Source organism: Taurulus bubalis (assembly GCF_910589615.1).
Source record: "Taurulus bubalis genome assembly, chromosome: 5".
NCBI lineage: Eukaryota > Metazoa > Chordata > Actinopteri > Perciformes > Cottidae > Taurulus > Taurulus bubalis.
Window position 1 is genome coordinate 29,506,557 of NC_136593.1, and position 27,188 is coordinate 29,533,744.

The 27,188-nt window shown below is 48.6% G+C and overlaps 1 protein-coding gene across 1 annotated transcript in view; it reads right to left on the reverse strand.

Moving 5' to 3' along the window:
* Positions 1–27,188, reverse strand: part of LOC306736841 (arf-GAP with coiled-coil, ANK repeat and PH domain-containing protein 3-like) — a gene marked incomplete at its 5' end in the record, with an annotated part of 55,629 nt that overhangs the window by 7,499 nt on the left and 20,942 nt on the right. The window contains 21 exons of the mRNA XM_079218523.1: positions 345–454; positions 746–966; positions 1,458–1,550; positions 1,743–1,835; positions 1,939–2,159; positions 2,376–2,470; positions 2,587–2,656; positions 3,059–3,282; positions 3,401–3,512; positions 4,039–4,139; positions 4,324–4,375; positions 4,611–4,723; positions 7,672–7,683; positions 8,465–8,539; positions 8,975–9,070; positions 9,169–9,213; positions 9,418–9,601; positions 9,698–9,756; positions 11,872–11,925; positions 12,514–12,633; positions 16,458–16,515. Coding sequence (XP_079074649.1) covers positions 345–454; positions 746–966; positions 1,458–1,550; positions 1,743–1,835; positions 1,939–2,159; positions 2,376–2,470; positions 2,587–2,656; positions 3,059–3,282; positions 3,401–3,512; positions 4,039–4,139; positions 4,324–4,375; positions 4,611–4,723; positions 7,672–7,683; positions 8,465–8,539; positions 8,975–9,070; positions 9,169–9,213; positions 9,418–9,601; positions 9,698–9,756; positions 11,872–11,925; positions 12,514–12,633; positions 16,458–16,515 — 2,208 coding nt within the window. The remainder of the gene's footprint in view (positions 1–344; positions 455–745; positions 967–1,457; positions 1,551–1,742; positions 1,836–1,938; positions 2,160–2,375; positions 2,471–2,586; positions 2,657–3,058; positions 3,283–3,400; positions 3,513–4,038; positions 4,140–4,323; positions 4,376–4,610; positions 4,724–7,671; positions 7,684–8,464; positions 8,540–8,974; positions 9,071–9,168; positions 9,214–9,417; positions 9,602–9,697; positions 9,757–11,871; positions 11,926–12,513; positions 12,634–16,457; positions 16,516–27,188) is intronic.

Below are 27,188 nucleotides of genomic sequence, written 5' to 3' on the forward strand. Positions count from 1 at the left end.
TCATTTCCTCTTTTTTTATCCTTCGCTTGTCTTTAGGCTCCAGTTACAGACACGATTTCACTGGCGACTTAATCCCAACTTGTGAAACAATATTTGGTCAGACAAGACTCATCAAAGAGAGAGCGACGCGGAGCTTTTGCTGCTGAGTCGTGACTTTCTTCCTTGTATGCTCTAATGTAGAGGTGAAGAAAGGTGACAAACCGCGGCACCGCTGCCTCTACGAGCTGCCGGTGCCGCGGTTTGATCTTGCTCCTACTGGAAAAGCACTGCGTTCCCAGTCTGGGCCCTGAGGGGTCCCAGCCCAGCGGAGGAAGACCCCCCCTCGCCCCGGCTGCAGGTCTTACCCCGTGTGTCCCAGGTCGGTGGCGTGGTGCAGCGGGCCGCGGCCTCTCATGTCCCGCTGGTTCACGTCGGCTCCGTTCTGCAGCAGGAACTCACAAGCTATCAGAGAACCCTGAGGCAGGCAGAGAGTTCACATTATAACCAATACTTGTTCCTGCCTCACTTTTCCCCCAAAGGCAATATTTGTAATCGCTAATGGCTGTATATCTTTATGGCTTGTGTAAAAGCTGTGTCCTTCAGCAAGTTATCCATTTTTTTTATTTTAACCCAGTCAGTCGTCACATTAATACAAGATCTTAACAATAAAAATGTCAATGCAATCACGGAAAGGTTAGTGAGTCTGAGTCTTTACAGGCCGGTCACTTCCAGCTCAGTCTCTCCGTGCTGAACCAGCAGCTCTCACCCCGGCCACGGCTTGGATGAGCGGCGTCTTGCCCGCCTCCTCGCTCGCGGCGTGCACGTCAGCGCCGTGCGCCAGCGCCTCAGCCATGAGCGGCAGGTTGTGCAGGCGGGCGGCCCGGTGGAGCAGCGCCCCGGGGTGCAGCTCCCGCGGGTCCTCGGGGTCCGAAGACACCTCCTGCTCGATCTCCACCTCGCCGCTGGAGGATTCCTCCGACTCCTCCTCTGCAGGGAGACAGGGGGGAAGAAAGGGAGGGCTTCTTCTTCAAGACTACTTTCTGGGTCAGGCAGCAGGTAGCAGCAGTATTAAACTGCACATCGTCACCTTCCTAAAATAATGTCTTTTTTTTTTTTTTTTTTTTCAGAAAACACAAACTTGACCAAATGTAAGAGGGGTGCACAACTGCATACTGAAATACCGGTCAAGTTATGATTACTAATATTATGTTCCAGTGAGATTTACATTGACAAAAATGCTAACTAAATTGCTAGCTTAAATGCTAGCTTCAAAATGCCATCTTGAAAAGCTTGTAAAATGTCCTAAGTCACATTGTCTTTTGACTTAGGCAAAATAAAATGTCATCTACCCCTGTTATACTACAGGGTTAGAATCACATGATCGGTTTCAGGCTATTATTTTAGGAAGGTGACGACATGTAAACATATTCAAGTGAATGTCACAACAAGCAGCATGCAATAACACGAAACACGCATACCTTCTTCTGTGACGCTGCCCACCACCGAGCCGAAGACCAGGATGTCTGTGCTGCCGTCAGTGCTTCCTCCCAGGCCGCTGTCGCTGCTGAGACCTGCAGGGCCAAGCGTCGCCAAGCCACGGACACGTTAATCACTCAGAGCACACGAGTCGGTTTACTCACACAGCTAACAGAATGCTTCTCAGAAATATATGTGAACTCTGAGCCCTCCTGCCTCTGCATCTTCCTGACCATGCACAACAATCTTGGAGGGCGTTGCATGTGCTGACTGTGTGGTGGACTCACTGCGAGGACCGGAGCCGGTGTCAAAGTAGGAAAACAGAGAGTCCAGCTCGTCGGGACAGAACAGGGAGTCCCGGCGGAACTTTGCTGCAGCAGCTGTCAGGAGACAAAACATCACATCAAGAGCTGAGTATCTGTGGACTGTGTATGAACTCATACCTCTCTTCATGCCATGGTAGGAGCTCCTCCTCCCACTGACCTGCTGACAGGTTTGCCGGCGCGGCGCTGCCCGGCTCGTAGCGGTGGTATTTCCTGCGGGCCTTGTTGGGCGCCCGGACAGAGCTGCTGTGTCGCTGACACTTCTTCACGGTCCAGGGCCGGGCCTTCCTCTCTCCCTCCACCAAGGCCTCGCTCCCACTCATCTTCTTCAGGAAGCGCTTCTCCACATACTTTGACTTGATCCAGGCCTCTTTCTCCTGTCTGCAGAGACGGTCACAAACGGACAAAGTTAAAAGATTGGAGACATGACGTATGAGCTGGATGGAGTCATAAGATGGGAACAGAGAGAGCTACTAGACACCATGCAGATGAGTCAGTGAAGACACCTTTACTAACCTAACTGACCTTAGCGGGCTAAAGGTATCTAACAATGGAATATACGGAGTGATGCTCTTCTCCAAAGAGTCAAAGACTGACCTTGAACTGGACGGTCCGGGTTTCTTCACTCCCCGCTCCTCGCAGGCTCCCTCGTAGATGTGGTTGATCACAGTGTTCCCCAACTCACACATCAGCTGGACACGAGTCAGGAGGAACAATGGAAGGGACGGAAACAGAAAGAAAAGTCGTTCAAATGGTTTTGCAAAGCACGAAGGAAAGATAAATGCAGAGAGGAGAGCTGCAGACGCACCTTCAGTAACTCTGGCTCCCACGAGTCCAACGTCAGGGAACGCACTTTAGAGCAATGGACACCTAAACTCCTGCAAACCAGAAGAAAAAGAGATTATATATTAGGATACATACATATTTATGAACATTTATAAAGTGTAAGGAGAGTCTTGCCCCTTTTAGCACAACGAGTGTCTAGAGCTCAGCTAAAATCAGCCTCCTCTAATTACATAAACATGACCACGTCTAGTCTATTAGTCTAGTTATCTTAATAACTGCTGTTTCTATCACTATAGAGCTTTGACGGAGGAGTTGACATCATGGGAAGTGGAACTCTGTTGGACAAACAAACAAATCAGAGGAGACACTGATGCTTTAATGCAGAAGTGTTGGAAAGATGGTTGTGATGTCTTCCAACACCTTGCTATAGATTGTTGTAACCAGGTCTTGTTCCTTTCCTGCTCTGAACTTGCTTCCTAGTTGTGTGCAGTCACCTGTGAATCCCCGAGCACTCGATGCAGAGCAGGACTCCCAGATTGATGGAGGCCCAGCAGGGAGCCGCCTGGCCGCAGTCACAGCACAGCTCGTTGCCCGGCAGGCTCTGCACCCTGAGGAGGAGGTTCTCCACGCCGCCCCGCCCCGCCCTGTCCGCCCGCTCTCTGGGCTCGCTGGCCGAGTCGATGCTGCTGGTGGAGGGCGAGGCCGTCCGGTCCAAACGCTGCAGACAGGAGGAGGAGCCAGAGGCAGAGGGTCAGCTGCTAGCTGCTAGCTGCTAGCCGGGAAACCCCACCAGTGTGACGGCTGCTGTGTTTGATCTGCCGTGCATGTGTTCGTACCTCAATGTAATAATTGTCGGCGATGTCTTTGTAAGCAGAGGCGATGCTGGCCTGCACCGCCTGGATCCAGGCCTGCCGCAGCTTCTCAGACTCCGCCTGCAGCATGCAGCTCCTGCAGGGTGAGAGGCCCGTTACGCAACGCCTGCACACGGCTGCTCAGTGCTAGGAAGCTACATGCTAATGCTGACTTGCCCAATACTAATGATGTCGTCAATGGGTCACACACGCACGCACACACACACACACACACACATGCGCATACACACACACATGCGCACACACACGTACACGCGCACACACACACACGTACACACATGCGCACACACACACATGCACACACACACGCACGCACGCACACGTGCACACACACATGCGCACACACGCACGCACGCACATGTGCACACACGTGCACACACACTAGCGCACACACACATGCACACACACACACACACGCACGTGCGCACACACACACGTGCGCACACACACGCACACGCACAGACAAACACACACACACACAGACAAACGCGCAGAAGCACACACACACAAAAACACACACAGACGAACAAGCACACACACACGCACAGACAAACACGCAGAAGCGCACACACACACACACACACACACACACACACACTCACTTGGTGGGTGAAACCACCTCGAAGCAGAACCTCCTCTCGTTGTCCTCACAGGGTTTGACTGAGCACAGCCTCAGGTCCTCCACCACCACCGTCAGGGAGTCCTGTCGTTGAGAGAAAGGTCACACACTCTATTTGACCTTTGACCTTCAAGGTTATCTTCCTCATACATCTACCATTCTTCTCCTCCAATGGGCAAACTAATAATAAAGTCACCATTAAGTCTAAACTGGATTACACTTTTCAATAGTTTACTCTTATGGTGAGTCAGTATAATTTAAACTGTACCTTGAGTTTCTTCTGGTAGACCAGCTGGCTGTTTTGTATAGAGAACCAGCGCCTGAGGGAGGAGAAGGTACGAGGTGAGGAACTTCTTCTACAATCTGTTTCTACGGTAACAGTCACCATCCCACCAAGGAGTCAACGTTATGAAAGACCCGTAACATTGAAAGACCTTTCCTGACAATACATTGTCTTCTTATTGTTGGTTCCACCTGTTTTCTAACTAACTGAACTGGTTTACTGGTACTTGTTCTGCCTGTGTACTGGTTTCCATTACACTCAGACCCGTTTACCTGTTCCAGGTCTTGAAGGCGTTGCTGGCCCTCTTGAAGAGGTAGCCCTCCATCACCACACCGTTGGGGGCATCCACATTGAACTCCAGCTTGTGGTCATCGTAAGAAAAGTCCTGTAGGGAGACACACAGTGTTAGTGTTGCTTCCTTTATCTGCAAGACCTCATTTTAAATGAAGTACACAAAAACACGGCATGACATCATCACACGGCATGACATCATCCGTCCATAGAGGACCGTAGAGGACCATAGAGGACCATAGAGGACTGTAGAGGACCATAGAGGACTGTAGAGGACCATAGAGGACCATAGAGGACCATAGAGGACTGTAGAGGACCATAGAGGACCATAGAGGACCATAGAGGACCGTAGAGAACTGTAGAGGACCATAGAGGACTGTAGAGGACCATAAAGGACTGTAGAGGACCATAGAGGACTGTAGAGGACCATAGAGGACTGTAGAGGACCATAGAGGACCGTAGAGAACTGTAGAGGACCATAGAGGACCATAGAGGACTGTAGAGGACCATAAAGGACCATAGAGGACCATAGAGGACCATAGAGGACTGTAGAGGACCATAGAGGACCGTAGAGGACCATAGAGGACCATAGAGGACCATAGAGGACTGTAGAGGACCATAGAGGACCATAGAGGACTGTAGAGGACCATAGAGGACCATAGAGGACCATAGAGGACTGTAGAGGACCATAGAGGACCATAGAGGACCATAGAGGACTGTAGAGGACCATAGAGCAGTGATTGTCAACCAGTGTGCCGTGAGAGATCGTCAGGTGTGCCGTAGGAAAATGTCCAATTTCACTTAATTGGTCCAAATAAATACTATTTAGTTGCTGCAAATGATTTTCCATTGTTGAGCGTCTGAGCTGCAATATAGTGTCTGGCAGAGTAATATAGAACAGGTCTACACCTTGTTCAGTATTAAACAGACTAAACGGCCGTATGCTGTTGATCTTATCTACACACAGCTTGTCATTTCTGGGTCGCGTCTACAACTCTTCTGTGTCTGCACACAGAGAGCGAGAGAGAGCAGCGAGCTGCTTTTCACAATGGGATTTGCTGCTGCAGCTTTCACTATTTTAAGCGATGAGCTCTCACTTTTAAAGCCCAACAGTTCATGTGTTTGCAGGTCAAGACAAACATCCAACAGCCTGCAGCCTGGAGCTCCACAAATGACGTTTCTGACTTCGCATATCGAGAGGCTCTGGAAATATCCTTCAAAAGCCCGAAAAACACATAGCAGTAACAAACACCGTGTTTCCTTTAAGTCAGTATTTATCAAACTGGGGAGGTATTTATTGCAGGTGGGGCGCAAGAGGAAATGCTGATTTTAAATGTTCACCGTCCGCCGTTAACAGGTTACGCTGCGCATGCGCGAGTCGCCGATTCTTGTCATTTCTTGACAAGCCGATCTTTATGAGATCTCCGTGAAGTCGGCTTTCTGCTGCTGTGTCTCTCAACATGGAGCATGAACTGAGAGTCGTATCAAATCTACAACCTCGTTTATGAAAGAGTTGTAGAGGAAAGCAGCTCACTGCTCCACTAATACTGATACAACGTGATGCTCACACATCTGCACTCATTCGGTTTTGTTTTGCAAAAAAACAGCTTATTGTTTTCCACAATACGCTATTTAGTAGCAACTAAATATTAGTTATTTTTTGCATAACTTTATTTTCATTTTTCTAACAAAGTGATCTGGTTTACACTGAATACTCTTCCATGCCAGTAGGTAGTGCAATAATTACCTACAATATGCTGTATTATGTTACAATGGGACATTAATAATAATTACCTACCATATGCTGTATTATGTTACAATGGGACATTAATAATAATTACCTACCATATGCTGTATTATGTTACAATGGGACATTAATAATAATTACCTACAATATGCTGTATTATGTTACAATGGGACATTAATAATAATTACCTACAATATGCTGTATTATGTTACAATGGGACATTAATAATAATAATTACCTACAATATGCTGTATTATGCTACAATGGGACATTTTATAACTTTTTGGGTTGTTGGTGTGCCGCAGGATTTTTTTATTGTAGAAAATGTGCCGCGGCTCAAAAAAGGTTGAAAAACACTGTCATAGAGGACCGTAGAGGATGTCATGATGTCATCTGTTGCTCTTAGTTGTGTAAAACATCAGAGAACATCTTACTGCTGCTTCTATGGGATTATATTTATTTACTGAAACAGGACGGTCAGGACGCATGAGGGTTCATTTGAAATAGTTCAACATCTGATGTGATCATAAGAGCTATTAACTTGAGGAAGAGCACAGAGGTGAACTGTCACAGAAAAACCTGAAGCTTGAACCAGTCCGTACTCATAAGTACCAACTGATACCTGCCATGTGATGATATGTCAGAACATATGACACATCCTCAGGGTTTCATTTCCACATGAAGCAAATTGGACCAGAACCAAATAGCAGGAGGACGTTTGGGAGCTGCATTCTTCAAAGAGGAGGCACCGCAGAGGAGGGTGTGTGTGTGTGTGTGTGTGTGTGTGTGTGTGTGTGTGTGTGTGTGTGTGTGTGGACTTCGTGATGAGGAGTGAAACTCCAGCTTCAGTGAGTCTCACAGGCAGCATGTCCACACATGTTGTGTAGTGTGCAAACCGACACACACACACACACACACACACACACACACACACACACACACACACAGCATCACCAACTGTCACACGTCCAGTCATCAGCAGGAAGAGCAGCACAGACTCGTTCCAGAAGAAAACTCTTTCATCTTCAAGACGTTGAGCTTTTCTTCTTCTGCTGTCACTAGAACTCTTTCTTTAAATACTGAGATCTCTGTAACACCTGAACATAAAATCCTCTGCAAGAGAATCCAACATTACTGTGAAGCCGATAACCAGCGCGGGTCAGAAGTCCTAAAGCGCCGATGTGACGTCCCACAATGCAACACTGGCTTCTCAAACCTCAGATTCTTGACCAGATTGTCCCATGTGGAGGTTTTGCAGCGCGGGAACAATGAGCAGCTTGAGAATATGAACTCACCTGCATCAGAGTCTGGAGGAAGAACACGGCAGCCAGGACCAGGTGAGGAGAGAGAGAGACAGAGACAGAGAGAGAGAGAGAGAGGTGTTAGGAGAGTCAACACACACAGCTGTTCTTCATCTTTAGCGAAAGCAGCTGAGACATGAACACGTTGTTCTGGCCTCCACTCGGACACCAGCAGGCTGCTTGCATCTCCTGAGGCAGCAGGTGGAGTCACTGCATGTGTGCATGAGGTGATGAGGAGAGAGAGAGGGCTTCTGCACTTGTTTTTATTAAGCTGAGGGATCCATAAGTTGTCTTTGTGGAAACTGCTTTCCCACTTTAAACTCATAAAAAAACATTCAACACTCATCAACCTGTTTCATTATTTTGGAAGCCTCTGTGCATAACAACATGAAACAGATAAGACAGCAGCTCATTCAACGCTTCCACTGAAAGCTTCTGGTCAACATTCCAGGTGTTTGATGTGAACTTAAGATATAAGTTTGGTTTACACAAAGAGCTTCTTCCACTGAACTCACCTGAGAGAAAGCACAATCTGGAGAATCTAGCTCAGCAACCTTTGAGGAAACAGATCTAATTCCTCTGATAAACTGAAAGTGAACCACTGTGAAGCGCTCCTGTCTTCACAATCCAACGTGCTTAAACACAAATACTGCATGCAAATAATAGAGAGTCTGCCTTTGAAGAAAAGAAAGCAGTGTCTGAAGAATGAAAGCCGAGCGTGAGCCGCAGTATTGAACAGTTCATGATAATAATGGAATGGATATAGCGCTTTATAGGCGCGTCTCACCCTCTGCTGCACGACGGCGTGCTGGTGCTCCAGCTCTCTCTTCTCCACGGCCGAGTCGATGACCAGCTGGTCCAGCTGACGGGAGAAGCAGAAAGACATGAAGCACACGTCTACTGCAGCGCAGCGCCTTCATCCTCATGTATATCTATATTTCATGTCTCACGCACAACCTTCAGATGTCTCTGCATTACCAGAGACACAGAGAGTTCATGTCAGGGTTCAGGTCATGTTAGCCCACCTCATGGTAACCTGAATCATAAAGATATTGGTACAGATCTTGATATATATTTTCCTATGACTAAAGCCACTATAAATCTAGAAAATAAAGAAGATAAAGTCACAGTTTCTGCTCTAAGCATTTGTGATGCATTTAATGAAAAAGGGCAGTGATGTCAGTGGATATTATTTGGCAAAAGAGCTGTTGCTCAGCACTCCCTTATGAGCAACAGCTCTTAATACGCATGAATACATCCCATCAGACCGGTTTGAGGTGCTTCAGTTGGTGGTTACCTGAGCAGCCAGTTTCTTCATGTAGGGGTCGATCTCGTCCAGGATGTGAAAGCCTTGTTGGAACAGCGTGCACTGAGCGCGCATGAAGGACAGCATCTGCAGACATGACACCATTACGTATCCTATAAAACATACATGCAATAATGATGAGAGGAGAAATAAATATCTCTATATATATATGTCTGGGTACTCACTGCATCCAGGATTTCAAACTTCTTCTTGGCCTGAAGCACATTAATCTGAAACAAAAGGAACATGCAGGTTTCAGGTGGTCTGTGATTTTAAAACTAACAAAGCGCTTCCTTTGTGTTCATCTGGGCTCATCAGCTGTGAAGTGTCAGCGCCCCCTACTGGACAGCACTGATAATACAATCTGGATTGTGTGTGTGTGTGTGTGTGTGTGTGTGTGTGTGTGTGTGTGTGTGTGTGTGTGTGTGTGTCACCTGCAGAACGTAGTCCAGAGCCAGGTGCCTGAAGGCCTTGCGGCTGAGCACCAGGGCCTGCGTGGCCTCCTCGGCCTCGTGGACCTTGTTCCTGGGCGCCTGGGCGTTCTTCACCTGGGCCAGCTCCATGTCCTCACGCACACGGTCAAACTGCTTCTTGGTGTCCTTGAATTTACGCACATCCCTACGGAGGCACCGAGACACGGAGAAGAGGCAGAGCGCTTCGGTTAAGAGTACGGAGGTCTTGTAGAAGCTCCTTCATCAAGAGACAGATACTCACTCTTTAATGAAGGTGTGGAGCTGCTGCTTGATCGACCTCTGAGCCTGGTCGAACAATATCTGTGCACAGAGAAGGTGACGGATATTTCATATTTAATATTATAACATGACAGGTTGTCAGAGTACCGGCTGACAACCTGTAGTTACACCATCACGCCACCAGATGGCAACACGCACGCTTCACATTATTACTGCAGCAGCTTGTGCCTCAGGAAAGCACAGAGGACGTGTGTGTGTGTGTGTGTGTGTGTGTGTGTGTGTGTGTGTGTGTGTGTGTGTGTGTGTGTGTGTGTGTGTGTGTGTGTGTGTCTCCATCTAATGACTTGCATGCAGAGCCTGATGACTATTCAAATCAACTTCTGACAAAAATATCCATTTTTATTGGTCAAACTTTCCGGGTCAAACAACCTATTTGCCATTTCCACAGAAATAATTAAATCACAGTAAAAAAAAATCTGTCCTATCAAATTGACTTTGGACCCACATAGAAACTAATTGAAAGGCTCCACCTAAAACCTGCTCTGGATTCTGATGACCCGGTGTGACCCCCATCCACAGCATGTCATCCACAGCATGTCCACCCCAGTGCATGTCATCCCAGTGCATGTCATCCCAGTGCATGTCATCCCAGTGCATGTCATCCCAGTGCATGTCATCATGTCATCCCAGTGCATGTCAGCATGTCATCCCAGTGCATGTCAGCATGTCATCCCAGTGCATGTCATCATGTCATCCCAGTGCATGTCAGCATGTCATCCCAGTGCATGTCATCATGTCATCCCAGTGCATGTCAGCATGTCATCCCAGTGCATGTCATCCCAGTGCATGTCATCCCAGTGCATGTCAGCATGTCATCCCAGTGCATGTCATCCCAGTGCATGTCAGCATGTCATCCCAGTGCATGTCATCCCAGTGCATGTCATCCCAGTGCATGTCATCCCAGTGCATGTCATCCCAGTGCATGTCATCCCAGTGCATGTCATCCCAGTGCATACCATCCCAGTGCATGTCATCCCAGTGCATGTCATCCCAGTGCATATCAGCATGTCATCCCAGTGCATGTCACCCCAGTGCATGTCACCCCAGTGCATGTCATCCCAGTGCATGTCATCCCAGTGCATGTCAGCATGTCATCCCAGTGCATGTCATCCCAGTGCATGTCATCCCAGTGCATGTCATCCCAGTGCATGTAACCCAGTGCATGTCATCCCAGTGCATGTCATCATGTCATCCCAGTGCATGTCACCCCAGTGCATGTCAGCATGTCATCCCAGTGCATGTCAGCATGTCATCCCAGTGCATGTCATCCCAGTGCATGTCATCCCAGTGCATGTAACCCAGTGCATGCATCCCCTCTTCCCACTGTCTGCCAGACATGCTATGAGTGTTCCTGCAGAGGAGGAGGAGGGAAAGTGAGATGATGATGAGGAGGATGGAGCGGTGAGGAAGCAGCAACACAGCCGGCGGTCATGTGATGCAGTTCCTGTCATGTTTGATTATGGTGGGCTCATGCAGGTAAAATATGCTTTGAGAGGGATATGGGAGATCAGCATTATATTTCTCTAATGTATTCAAAGCGTGTGACGTACTGCTCTATGCAACCAGCGGACACGTCTTCACCTCGAGGCTCTGTTAGGAAACATGTGTCTGATATTATAATATATATAATAACATGTTAAACCTCAGCAGAACTATGGCATTACATTATGATGCATGCCCCTAAAAATAGTTTGAATCAATAAAAATGAGGGATGACGTCACTTTTGCATGGAACTGTGAAAGTTTATGACTATGGAGCAGATACCCAGAAATGACATGTCTTACTCACACTTAGTCATGAGGAGAGAGTCATATGAACCTGTGTGTGTGTGTGTGTGTGTGTGTGTGTGTGTGTGTGTGTGCTTGCGTGCGTGTGTGCGTGCGTGCGTGTGTGGTGTGTGTGTGTGTGTGTGTGTGTGTGTGCGCATTATAGCTGCCGCACACATCTGCCAACGCATGTGGTTTGAATCAGACATGGACCGGCCTGTGGACAGATTCACTGTCACAGAGAGGTCACAGTTAAACGTGTGTGTGTGTGTGTGTGTGTGTGTGTGTGTGTGTGTGTGTGTGTGTGTGTGTGTGTGTGTGTGTGTGTGTGTGTGCGTGTGTGTGTGTGTATGTGTGTGTGTGTATTACCATGTGGTAGTTGACGATCTCCTGGAGGCTTTCTCCACACTTTTCAAGACATTCCTTCAATGTTGACGACACACATAAATAATATAGTTACACAGCTTTCTACATAAACATTGACTTCTTTTTCACATAATAAATAAGATTAAATCCCTAAGAAACATTCTTCTAAAGCTCAACAAGAAATGGTTATTGACTGAAACACTTATGTCTCTTCTGCTCCACCCTAAACCACCAACAAGGAAGTCTAGTCCACATGTTCACTAGAACAGAACCATGAAGAATAAAGAAGTATTCCCTTTGAGAGAACCATAAGCAGGTCTCAGATGTGACCATCAGCATGATGACATAATGTCATGATGTCATTATGACATCATGCTGATGGTTATGATGTCGTGATGTCATAATCACCATCAGCATGATGACATTATGTCATGATGACATAATGTCATCATGACATAATGTCATCATGTCATTATGACATCATGCTGATGGTCATGATGTCATGATGTCATAATGACCATCAGCACCATGTCCTGCATGTGGTCTCATCTGTCATGCCTCTGAGTCTGGGCAACACGCTTTATGCTGCCCTGCTGTTCATATTCATAGATGATTTCCTAAACAATCCTCAGATGTTCTTCTCACCGATATCATCTCCTCTTTCTTGCACTGCTGGGACAGATCCTTGATGCCGTTCACAAAGAGCTTGTTGGCGCTGACGTAGGCGCGGCCGGCCTCGATCATCCCGCTGCACAGCTTCACCAGCTGAGGACAACAAGAACACGTCTATTTAAAGAGTCACATGTTGCACACAGATATTAATAGTTACAGTGAGATTCTGTATCAAAAGAATTGTTGTGCACAAGCAGAATCCAGGAGGACGCTCCAATTTAGAATAATCCTCGTGTCTGAATCACGGCCAGTGCCGGCTTTACTGAAGCTGGAAGGAAATGTAGTATTCATAAAGCATCCTGGTAGAAGAGCACATTCTATGTGACCAATATCATCTGCACATAACCTGAATGAAGATAAAGGGATCGTCAAAGTTACTGCAATTCATCATGAGGGGGACATAAGAACTCATTTCACCATCCAACATGTCAGCCTCATGGTGGCGCTAGAGGAGAAGTCCAGAGATGAGCCAGGAGGTCAATGTGAAGAGAATGAAACTTTGAGAAGTCAGAAGATCCCCAAAGTGATCGTCCACTGCTCCATGGATCTATATGTCCAACGTTCCATGATAATAATCCATAGAATTATTGTTGAGCTTCTGCTGGCGCTGTTTCATTCTGCGAGGACCATGAGTGTGTGAACAGATTATGAAAAGAAACATCTCATCTCTGAGCTCATTGCCAGCGCGGTGGAGGAAAGACTATCAGCGATCACTATGACGGGACGCCATGCACACGTTTCATACTGAGGACTTACAATAACATGCATAAAGTCATACAGTGCACATACAGTGCAGACATGGAGTTGTGAACACATTAATATATAATAATGTGGACTCCTTTAAACAGCACATGAACGGGCAACCGCTGACCTTTCCCACTTTACGGGTTGAGCTCCAGAGACTTTAAGATGAGCTCCAGAGGGGAACACTATCATGATGCAGAGATGCAGAGAGGCAGAGATGTAGAGAGGCAGAGATGTAGAGATGCAGAGAGGCAGAGAGGCAGAGAGGTAGAGATGTAGAGATGCAGAGATGTAGAGATGCAGAGATGCAGAGATGCAGAGATGTAGAGATGTAGAGAGGCAGAGATGTAGAGAGGTAGAGAGGCAGAGATGCAGAGATGCAGAGATGCAGAGATGCAGAGAGGCAGAGATGTAGAGATGCAGAGAGGCAGAGATGCAGAGATGTAGAGATGCAGAGAGGCAGAGATGCAGAGATGTAGAGAAGCAGAGATGCAGAGATGCAGAGATGTAGAGATGTAGAGAGGCAGAGATGCAGAGATGTAGAGATGCAGAGAGGCAGAGAGGCAGAGATGCAGAGATGCAGAGAGGTAGAGAGGCAGAGATGCAGAGATGCAGAGAGGCAGAGAGGCAGAGATGCAGAGATGCAGAGAGGTAGAGAGGCAGAGATGCAGAGATGCAGAGAGGCAGAGAGGCAGAGATGCAGAGATGCAGAGAGGCAGAGAGGCAGAGATGTAGAGAAGCAGAGATGCAGAGATGCAGAGATGTAGAGATGCAGAGAGGCAGAGAGGCAGAGATGTAGAGAAGCAGAGATGCAGAGATGCAGAGATGTAGAGATGTAGAGAGGCAAAGATGCAGAGATGTAGAGATGCAGAGAGGCAGAGATGTAAAGATGCAGAGATGTAAAGATGTAGAGATGCAGAGATGTAGAGAGGCAGAGATGTAGAGAGGCGGAGAGGCAGAGATGCAGAGATGCAGAGAGGCAGAGAGGCAGAGATGCAGAGATGTAGAGATGCAGAGAGGCAGAGATGTAGAGAGGCAGAGATGTAGAGATGCAGAGATGCAGAGATGCAGAGATGCAGAGATGCATAGATGTAGAGATGTAGAGATGCAGAGATGTAGAGATGCATAGATGTAGAGATGTAGAGATGCAGAGATGTAGAGATGCAGAGATGTAGAGATGCAGAGGCAGAGATGCAGAGATGCAGAGGCAGAGATGCAGAGATGTAGAGATGTAGAGATGCAGAGATGCAGAGATGTAGAGATGCAGAGATGTAGAGGTAGAGATGCAGAGATGTAGAGATATAGAGATGCAGATATGCAGAGATGCAGAGATGCAGAGATGTAGAGATGCAGAGAGGCACAGATGTAGAGATGCAGAGAGGCAGAGATGCAGAGATGTAGAGATGTAGAGGCAGAGATGCAGAGAGGTAGAGATGCAGAGAAGCAGAGATGCAGAGAAGCAGAGATGCAGAGAGGCAGAGATGTAGAGATGCAGAGAGGCAGAGATGCAGAGATGTAGAGATGCAGAGAGGCAGAGAAGCAGAAATGCAGAGAAGCAGAGATGCAGAGATGCAGAGAAGCAGAGATGTGTGCATCGGGACCTGGACGTGAAGCGTTATGCAGAAGAGAGAAGTAAACCTTTAATCATCTCACTCGGTGCAGGAGCTGCTGCCATGTGAGTGAGGCTTTCTAGCCAACAGGCTCCTGAATAACAACAGCTGGCTTCTAATGTGTGATTTGCTAAATGTACATGTGCTCAGTGAGTAGCTGCAGTTATGTGATGCACATCACACGGTGAACATGACTGACACTGTTAGCAGCATGAGGCCCTACTGCTGCTCCGACTGGTCTGACAACATGTCTGACAACATGGGGATCTGATCTCATCATGTGCTGCACGGAGCCGAGGGTCACGTCTGAGGCACAGTGTGTGTTGATAGATGTTGGAGGATCCACAGGGAGCCACTCAGAGTCAAAGTGGATCTGGAACCACACGACAGACCTGAGGAGCATGAGGACTCCTTCAGAGCATCCTGATAGAGGAGCATGAGGACTCCTTCAGAGCATCCTGATAGAGGAGCATGAGGACTCCTTCAGAGCATCCTGATAGAGGAGCATGAGGACTCCTTCAGAGCATCCTCATAGAGCGGCATGAGGACTCCTTCAGAGCATCCTCATAGAGCGGCATGAGGACTCCTTCAGAGCATCCTGATAGAGGAGCATTAGGACTCCTTCAGAGCATCCTCATAGAGCGGCATGAGGACTCCTTCAGAGCATCCTGATAGAGGAGCATGAGGACTCCTTCAGAGCATCCTGATAGAGGAGCATGAGGACTCCTTCAGAGCATCCTGATAGAGGAGCATGAGGACTCCTTCAGAGCATCCTGATAGAGCGGCAGGACCCTGCTGAACAGAACTAGTCCCTGATGGACCCTCCAGTGACCGTGATTTAAACTTGATGCAAAGACACAAATCGTTTGGGACAGGAGAGTGCAGGAGGAGATGAAAGCTCCAGAGCAAAGTGAATCACACAACAGTAACACTATCTCGCTCTGAGTAACATCTCTAGTTTATCTGATGGTAGACCTGAAGCCTTTAAAACATTAATGTCCAGTAATGATCATCCAATAAATGCATTTCCATGATCTAGTTTGCCTTTAAAGAATTCAACTTTAGTTGTTCATGGTGGTTTTGTTCAGGTGAGAGCAGCTGGTAGGTGTAGAACTGAGAGTTATTATGTCTCAACACATAATTATAATAATCCAGGAACAATGCTCTTAAACACATGCTGTCTCCACAGTGATGTCCTAAATGAGCTCGCTGTGTTTCACATCTTATAAACACTAAAACCTAATGATGAGCTCTGGTTGTGTTGTATGAGTGTGTCCTCACTCACTTTGTGTGTGTTATCATGGCTCTATTAAATATAATAACTCAGTCTGTGTGTTTCCTGGTTTAAAAAGCATTGCATTAGATTACAGAGAAGCAGAGCGGCAGACAAATGGCTCCAAACTCAGTTTCACTGAAGGAAACTGTTTATAGTCTGTTGATATCTGGTGACGTCTCTCTTCAGGGTTCTGACTATGAGTAATATGAAGTCATTGTTTGTGAAATGTGGTGGAAGAAACACACTAACACCAGTGAAAGTCACACATTTGTTGCCGTGGTTCTCACCTTGTCGAGCTTGGCCTCAATCTCCACCACATCCGTCTCCACATCGTCGATGCCGGCCCTGCAGAGAGAACACAGCTCATCAGGTGTGTGACTGGACCAGAGAGACTCCTCTTCTCAGAACCAGGTCCAGCCGCTCGTTGGCAGAGACTCGTGGATCAGTGGTCCAGCACCAGGTCTCAGAGTAACATTACATGACATACATTACACGTCTCAGCTTCTTTAACGTCAGAAGGAACAAAGAGATGCAGAGGTGAAAGCAGAAAGTCGTTCAAACGTGAGCCCATCTGTCACGCTGCCACCAGTCCACACCGCAGCCAACCAGGACCTCTGAGGCCTCTCTGAGATTAGTGGCCACGGCCCAGCTGCCAGATCAATGAATGACATCATCAGACGTATAGACGGTGCTTCACTTGCATCAGGGGAGCTGCTGCAGCATAACAACGCATTAAGGAACTCCAGGCTCAAGGATTATTGCACATGTTGTTTTTAAATCTATAAGAAATATAAAGATAATCAGCAGGGTGTGTGTGAGTGTGTGTCAGACACACATACACACACACACACACACACACACACACACGGCTCAAACGAAACATAACACACTATCTCCTCAAATGAATAAGGTAATTCCTCAGTTGGAGCTCATTGGAGGATCAGCGTCACGCCCTGCATGCTGGAACAAGTGGAGCGCAGCCCCAGAAGCTGAGGCAGACGATGATGTCATCACACGGTCTGCACCCCGCCTCGTCTCCAGCACCCCGCCTCGTCTCCAGCACCCCGCCTCGTCTCCAGCACCCCGCCTCGTCTCCAGCACCCCGCCTCGTCTCCAGCTCCACACCCCCCCCCCCCCCCCGAGGAACAGCAGCTGATCTCAAGCAGAGGACCTGTAGCCCTGCAGCACCTGTCAGCTACTTCACTTTATCAAGGTGGAGATCTGTTCCTGGTTTGGAGACGACGTCCACAGCTGAGGGGTCAGCACCTGCTCTGCAGAACAACATTCCCAGAATTCCTTTCTGCTCCCGACCTTTTTTAACAATGCGTGGTGATGTTCAGCTTGTTCTTGACTTGAGTCTGTCCTTCACTTCTTCTTCTCTCATTCAGAACACGGTCTACACAGACTGCTTCTTCTTCACCACATCACACTCTCAGTGTGTGTGTGTGTGTGTGTGTGTGTGTGTGTGTGTGTGTGTGTGTGTGTGTGTGTGTGTGTGTGTGTGGTCTGCACAGAAGGCTGATGTACATTGTTTCAGAGAGAGAGAAATCTTTTATTAGGACAAGCGACCCCCGTTGTTCATGGTGAAGTCACACCTGCTTCTCGTTCTGCTCTCCAGCTGTGTGTCAGCAACATGTCCTCCACCAGCAACATGTCCTCCACCAGCAACATGTTCTCCACCAGCAACATGTCCTCCACCAGCAACATGTCCTCCACCAGCAACATGTCCTCCACTAACAACATGTCCTCCACCAGCAACATGTCCTCCACTAACAACATGTCCTCCACCAGCAACATGTCCTCCACCAGCAACATGTCCTCCACCAGCAACATGTTCTCCACCAGCAACATGTTCTCCACCAACAACATGTCCTCCACCAGCAACATGTCCTCCACCAGCAACATGTTCTCCACCAGCAACATGTCCTCCACCAGCAACATGTCCTCCACTAACAACATGTCCTCCACCAGCAACATGTCCTCCACTAACAACATGTCCTCCACTAACAACATGTCCTCCACCAGCAACATGTCCTGCACTAACAACATGTCCTTCACTAACAACATGTCCTCCACTAACAACATGTCCTCCACCAGCAGCATGTCCTCCACTAACAACATGTCCTCCACCAGCAACATGTCCTCCACCAGCAACATGTCCTCCACTAACAACATGTCCTCCACTAACAACATGTCCTCCACCAACAACATGTCCTCCACCAGCAACATGTCCTCCACCAGCAGCATGTCCTCCACTAACAACATGTCCTCCACTAACAACATGTCCTCCACTAACAGCATGTCCTCCACTAACAACATGTCCTCCACTAACAACATGTCCTCCACTAACAGCATGTCCTCCACTAACAACATGTCCTCCACTAACAACATGTCCTCCACTAACAACATGTCCTCCACTAACAGCATGTCCTCCACCAGCAACATGTCCTCCACCAGCAACATGTCCTCCACTAACAACATGTCCTCCACCAGCAACATGTCCTCCACCAGCAACATGTCCTCCACCAGCAACATGTCCTCCACTAACAACATGTCCTCCACCAGCAGCATGTCCTCCACTAACAACATGTCCTCCACCAGCAACATGTCCTCCACCAGCAACATGTCCTCCACTAACAACATGTCCTCCACCAGCAACATGTCCTCCACCAGCAACATGTCCTCCACCAGCAACATGTCCTCCACCAGCAACATGTTCTCCACCAGCAACATGTCCTCCACCAGCAACATGTCCTCCACTAACAACATGTCCTCCACTAACAACATGTCCTCCACCAGCAACATGTCCTCCACTAACAACATGTCCTCCACTAACAACATGTCCTCCACCAGCAACATGTTCTCCACCAGCAACATGTCCTCCACCAGCAACATGTCCTCCACTAACAACATGTCCTCCACTAACAACATGTTCTCCACCAGCAACATGTCCTCCACCAGCAACATGTCCTGCACTAACAACATGTCCTCCACTAACAACATGTCCTCCACTAACAACATGTCCTCCACCAGCAGCATGTCCTCCACTAACAACATGTCCTCCACCAGCAACATGTCCTCCACCAGCAACATGTCCTCCACCAACAACATGTCCTCCACTAACAACATGTCCTCCACCAACAACATGTCCTCCACTAACAACATGTCCTCCACTAACAACATGTCCTCCACCAGCAACATGTCCTCCACCAACAACATGTCCTCCACTAACAACATGTCTTCCACCAGCAACATGTCCTCCACCAGCAGCATGTCCTCCACTAACAACATGTCCTCCACCAGCAACATGTCCTCCACCAACAACATGTCCTCCACTAACAACATGTCCTCCACCAACAACATGTCCTCCACTAACAACATGTCCTCCACCAACAACATGTCCTCCACCAGCAGCATGTCCTCCACTAACAACATGTCCTCCACCAGCAACATGTCCTCCACTAACAACATGTCCTCCACCAATAACATGTCCTCCACTAACAACATGTCCTCCACCAGCAACATGTCCTCCACTAACAACATGTCCTCCACCAGCAACATGTCCTCCACCAACAACATGTCCTCCACTAACAACATGTCCTCCACCAGCAACATGTCCTCCACCAACAACATGTCCTCCACTAACAACATGTCCTCCACCAGCAGCATGTCCTCCACTAACAGCATGTCCTCCACCAGCAACATGTCCTCCACTAACAACATGTCCTCCACCAGCAGCATGTCCTCCACCAGCAACATGTCCTCCACCAGCAGCATGTCCTCCACCAGCAACATGTCCTCCACCAACAACATGTCCTCCACTAACAACATGTCCTCCACCAGCAGCATGTCCTCCACCAACAACATGTCCTCCACCAGCAGCATGTCCTCCACTAACAGCATGTCCTCCACCAGCAGCATGTCCTCCACTAACAGCATGTCCTCCACCAGCAACATGTCCTCCACTAACAACATGTCCTCCACTAACAACATGTCCTCCACTAACAACATGTCCTCCACCAGCAACATGTCCTCCACCAGCAACATGTCCTCCACCAACAACATGTCCTCCACTAACAACATGTCCTCCACCAGCAACATGTCCTCCACCAACAACATGTCCTCCACTAACAACATGTCCTCCACCAGCAGCATGTCCTCCACTAACAACATGTCCTCCACCAGGAACATGTCCTCCACTAACAACATGTCCTCCACCAGCAGCATGTCCTCCAGTAACAACATGTCCTCCACCAGCAACATGTCCTCCACCAGCAGCATGTCCTCCACTAACAACATGTCCTCCACCAGCAACATGTCCTCCACTAACAACATGTCCTCCACCAGCAACATGTCCTCCACCAGCAGCATGTCCTCCACTAACAACATGTCCTCCACCAGCAACATGTCCTCCACCAGCAACATGTCCTCCACTAACAACATGTCCTCCACCAGCAACATGTCCTCCACCAGCAACATGTCCTCCACTAACAACATGTCCTCCACCAGCAACATGTCCTCCACCAGCAACATGTCCTCCACTAACAACATGTCCTCCACCAGCAACATGTCCTCCACCAGCAACATGTCCTCCACCAGCAACATGTCCTCCACCAACAACATGTCCTCCACCAGCAGCATGTCCTCCACCAGCAACATGTCCTCCACCAGCAACATGTCCTCCACCAGCAACATGTCCTCCACTAACAACATGTCCTTCACCAGCAACATGTCCTCCACCAACAACATGTCCTCCACTAACAACATGTCCTCCACCAGCAGCATGTCCTCCACTAACAACATGTCCTCCACCAGCAACATGTCCTCCACTAACAACATGTCCTCCACCAGGAACATGTCCTCCACTAACAACATGTCCTCCACCAGCAGCATGTCCTCCACCAGCAACATGTCCTCCACTAACAACATGTCCTCCACCAGCAACATGTCCTCCACTAACAACATGTCCTCCACCAGCAGCATGTCCTCCACCAGCAACATGTCCTCCACCAGCAGCATGTCCTCCACCAGCAACATGTCCTCCACCAGCAACATGTCCTCCACCAGCAACATGTCCTCCACTAACAACATGTCCTCCACCAGCAACATGTCCTCCACTAACAACATGTCCTCCACCAACAACATGTCCTCCACCAGCAACATGTCCTCCACCAGCAACATGTCCTCCACCAGCAACATGTCCTCCACTAACAACATGTCCTCCACCAGCAACATGTCCTCCACTAACAACATGTCCTCCACCAGGAACATGTCCTCCACTAACAACATGTCCTCCACCAGCAGCATGTCCTCCACCAGCAACATGTCCTCCACTAACAACATGTCCTCCACCAGCAACATGTCCTCCACTAACAACATGTCCTCCACCAGCAGCATGTCCTCCACCAGCAACATGTCCTCCACCAGCAGCATGTCCTCCACCAGCAACATGTCCTCCACCAGCAACATGTCCTCCACCAGCAACATGTCCTCCACTAACAACATGTCCTCCACCAGCAACATGTCCTCCACTAACAACATGTCCTCCACCAACAACATGTCCTCCACCAGCAACATGTCCTCCACCAGCAACATGTCCTCCACCAGCAACATGTCCTCCACTAACAACATGTCCTCCACCAGCAACATGTCCTCCACCAGCAACATGTCCTCCACCAGCAACATGTCCTCCACCAGCAACATGTCCTCCACTAAGTCGCTGCAGCAAACACACATGATGTCAAACAGCCGCTCGATGGACAGGATGATCTCATTACAAGCGTGTCGCGTGTCGGGCAACACGCTCTGTCAACAACCAGAGAGGGACGCATAATACAGCTGATGAGCTATTGATCCAGGCTTCAAGTGCAGCCTTCAGACAACAGGACTGTGTGTGTTGCAGGTGTGATGCATGTATGTGCATTGGGAATTATGGGCTTTGAAAAGCAATATAGTAAGAAGGTGGTCAGCTCTGGCAAGTTACATACCAAAGAAACAACAGAGAGTTTACCTTTTCATGGATGTTTGTCCATATTCAGCTCATTTAAAAACCTGTTACCTTGTTCAGTGTCTCTGCTCATAATGTGTTTCCATAAGGAAAAGCACCAGAGTTACGAGATTAAAGTGAAATGGAGAATGACTGACTCCCAAGGAGGATTATGGGTAATGCTGCAAGACACGATGGCTGAATGAAGACGCAGAGGCAGTGAGGAAGAAGACGTGTGCATTTTACAATCTGGTCCCTTCTTTGTGTGTGTGTGTGTGTGTGTGTGTGTGTGTGTGTGTGTGTGTGTGTGTGTGTGTGTGTGTGTCTGTGTGTGTGTGTCTGTGTGTGTGGATGCTGGAGGAACAACCCAAAGCTGCTCCACTGAGGATGATGGTGCAGTCAGAGGGGGATGGGCTCACAGCGTACTGTACAGCGCTGACGTCACCGTGAGGCGGGGGAGGGGCGCCTCACGCTCACGTGCACACGCTCACACGCTCACGCTCACACGCTCACGTGCACACGCTCACACGCTCACACGCTCACGTGCACACGCTCACGCTCACACGCTCACGTGCACACGCTCACGTGCACATGCTCCGAGTGCAACAAGCATCCACACGACGCACACAGTCTATTCTGGTCCCGTGTGTGTGTGTGTGTGTGTGTGTGTGTGTGTACTCTAGCATGAAGCATCCTCTCTCCTCTCAGAGCTGCAGACGCATGTGAGCCTCTTGTGTCACGCTGCTTCATCATCACCATCATCATCATCATCATCACCTCCAGGACCGGAGGGACAGCGGCATGCAGGGGACACCAAGTCCTCTGCCACCAGACCAGGTCCTCTGCTACCAGACCAAGTCCTCTGCTACCAGACCAGGTCATCTGACACCAGACCAGGTTCTCTGACACCAGACCAAGTCCTCTGCTACCAGACCAGGTCCTCTGACACCAGACCAAGTCCTCTGCTACCAGACCAGGTCCTCTGGTACCAGACCAGGTCCTCTGACACCAGACCAGGTCCTCTGATACCAGACCAGGTCCTCTGATACCAGACCAGGTCCTCTGACACCAGACCAGGTCCTCTGGTACCAGACCAGGTCCTCTGATACCAGACCAGGTCCTCTGACACCAGACCAGGTCCTCTGGTACCAGACCAGATCCTCTGATACCAGACCAGGTCCTCTGAAACCAGACCAGGTCCTCTGATACCAGACCAGGTCCTCTGACACCAGACCAGGTCCTCTGGTACCAGACCAAGTCCTCTGACACCAGACCAGGTTATCTGACACCAGACCAGGTCCTCTGACACCAGACCAGGTCCTCTGGTACCAGACCAGGTCCTCTGACACCAGACCAGGTCCTCTGATACCAGACCAGGTCCTCTGATACCAGACCAGGTCCTCTGACACCAGACCAGCTCCTCTGGTACCAGACCAGATCCTCTGATACCAGACCAGGTCCTCTGAAACCAGACCAGGTCCTCTGATACCAGACCAAGTCCTCTGACACCAGACCAGGTCCTCTGGTACCAGACCAAGTCCTCTGACACCAGACCAGGTTATCTGACACCAGACCAGGTCCTCTGACACCAGACCAGGTCCTCTGGTACCAGACCAGGTTCTCTGGTACCAGACCAGGTTATCTGACACCAGACCAGGTCCTCTGACACCAGACCAGGTCCTCTGACACCAGACCAGGTTATCTGACACCAGACCAGGTCCTCTGCTACCAGACCAAGTCCTCTGACACCAGACCAAGTCCTCTGACACCAGACCAGGTCCTCTGGTACCAGACCAAGTCCTCTGACACCAGACCAGGTTATCTGACACCAGACCAGGTCCTCTGGTACCAGACCAGGTTCTCTGGTACCAGACCAGGTTATCTGACACCAGACCAGGTCCTCTGGTACCAGACCAGGTTCTCTGGTACCAGACCAGGTTATCTGACACCAGACCAGGTCCTCTGACACCAGACCAGGTCCTCTGACACCAGACCAGGTTATCTGACACCAGACCAGGTCCTCTGATACCAGACCAAGTCCTCTGACACCAGACCAGGTCCTCTGGTACCAGACCAAGTCCTCTGACACCAGACCAGGTTATCTGACACCAGACCAGGTCCTCTGACACCAGACCAGGTCCTCTGGTACCAGACCAGGTTCTCTGGTACCAGACCAGGTTATCTGACACCAGACCAGGTCCTCTGGTACCAGACCAAGTCCTCTGCTACCAGACCAGGTCCTCTGACACCAGACCAGCCGGACCCCGGTGCCTACATTACTCTCATGCAACGAGACGTTAACAAAGATATTCGTGATTCATGTCTAGAACATTTTGAGTAAACGACTATGAAGAGAAAGATATGAGATGTCTGACAAATGGACAGAGCAACAGGAACATGATCAGAGAGAAAAGACAGTTTATTGTATCTTCAACCGTTTCTCATGTATTTCTTACATAATTTGTTTTACATTATTTGCAAGCTGACTCAGCAAATCCGGCTCTAATGGGCATTGACCTACTTTTCTACTGACATCAGGTGGATGGAGATCCAATCCGCTGTGTGTGTGTGTGTAGTCGACACACACACACACACACACACACACACACAACGTGAATAAACAACGTGACCTCCTAAATGCACGGTTTGCATGAGAAAACGACGCGAGTCAAACCTACGTATGAAATATTAAATCAAAGGTAGTCCCTACACACACAGGTAGCTACCGTGTGCCGAACAAAGAGGACGATGTCATCGCTCATGCTGCTGATCAATAATAATAATTAAGTCCCGCCCTCATGGGCTGATGAGACGTCACTCAAAACTACCTGTAACCATCCAGTGTAAACGTCTTGTTATTACCGTCAGGACACAGAGACACACGTTCATCATCATCACACACACACACACACACACACACACACACACACACACACACACCCACACACACACACACACACACACACACACACACACACACACAACTAAATATCCCCTTCCCAGAATTCCAAGTAGCGAGTTCCATGGCAACCATTCATTGACCACAATCACCATGGCAACAGGCCTCACCATCACTTACGCCTTTTTTTTTTACTGACCACATTTTCTCTTTGTCTGTCTCTCTGCAACACATGCAAGATATGAGACAATAAAATAAGTAAGTTAAAACAAGCATACTAATAATATTAATAATCCTTCTTGAGTAAAGAGACGTCTCCATGTGATCTGCATTATTCTCTCATGATCTGCATTATTCTCTCATGTTTCACACACAATAGTTGAACACAAAAAGGTGAAACTACATCTCCAGCATAACATCTGCTCACAAATGATGAGATGTGAAGGTGTTGCTCTAGAAGAGACGACTGGACCTGCAGCCCCTCCTCCTCCTCTTTGTTCTTCCTGAACCAATCAGCAGCCTCGATGCAACCAAATGTCCCTCATTACATTACATTATATTATGAAGGGTTATGAAGGTTTATGAAGGGTTATGTAGGTTTGTGAATAGTTCTGAAGGTTTATAAAGGGTTATGAAGGTTTGTGAATAGTTCTGAAGGTTTATGAAGGGTTATGAAGGTTTGTGAATAGTTCTGAAGGTTTATAAAGGGTTATGAAGGTTTGTGAATAGTTCTGAAGGTTTATAAAGGGTTCTGAAGGTTTATGAAGGGTTATGAAGGTTTGTGAATAGTTCTGAAGGTTTGTGAAGGGTTATGAAGGTTTGTGAAGGGTTATGAAGGTTTGTGAAGGGTTATGAAGGGTTATGAAGGTTTGTGAAGGGTTATGAAGGTTTGTGAATAGTTCTGAAGGTTTGTGAAGGGTTATGAAGGTTTGTGAAGGGTTATGAAGGGTTATGAAGGTTTGTGAAGGGTTATGAAGGTTTGTGAAGGGTTATGAAGGGTTATGAAGGTTTGTGAAGGGTTATGAAGGTTTGTGAAAGGTTATGAAGGTTCTGACGAGTCATCGTGTTGTCAGAACCTTTGTCCAGCTCCCTTCTCCCCCAGAAATCATCCATTCCTCGTTCTCTCTTTGTTTCATTGGTACCCGCCTCTGTCTGTCTGTCTCTCTGTCTGTCTGTCTGTCTCTCTGTCTGTCTGTCTGTCTGTCAGTCAGTAACCCTCCTTCATCAGCTGCTGCCATGAAGCTGAGTTCCAGTCCCAGTATCACCTCCAGTCCCAGTAGCACCTCCAGTCCCAGTAGCACCTCCAGTCCCAGTAGCACCTCCAGTCCCAGTATCACCTTCAGTCCCAGTAGCACCTCCAGTCCCAGTAGCACCTTCAGTCCCAGTATCATCTTCAGTCCCAGTAGCACCTTCAGTCCCAGTATCATCTTCAGTCCCAGTATCACCTCCAGTCCCAGTAGCACCTCCAGTCCCAGTAGCACCTTCAGTCCCAGTATCATCTTCAGTCCCAGTAGCACCTTCAGTCCCAGTATCATCTTCAGTCCCAGTATCACCTCCAGTCCCAGTATCACCTCCAGTCCCAGTAGCACCTCCAGTCCCAGTAGCATCTTCAGTCCCAGTAGCACCTCCAGTCAGTAGCACCTTCAGTCCCAGTAGCACCTCCAGTCAGTATCACCTTCAGTCCCAGTAGCACCTCCAGTCCCAGTATCACCTCCAGTCCCAGTAGCACCTCCAGTCCCAGTAGCACCTTCAGTCCCAGTAGCACCTCCAGTCAGTATCACCTTCAGTCCCAGTAGCACCTTCAGTCCCAGTAGCACCTCCAGTCAGTATCACCTTCAGTCCCAGTAGCACCTTCAGTCCCAGTATCACCTCCAGTCAGTATCACCTTCAGTCCCAGTAGCACCTTCAGTCCCAGTATCACCTCCAGTCCCAGTATCACCTCCAGTCCCAGTAGCACCTCCAGTCCCAGTAGCACCTTCAGTCCCAGTATCATCTTCAGTCCCAGTAGCACCTTCAGTCCCAGTATCACCTCCAGTCCCAGTATCACCTCCAGTCCCAGTAGCACCTCCAGTCCCAGTAGCATCTTCAGTCCCAGTAGCACCTCCAGTCAGTAGCACCTTCAGTCCCAGTAGC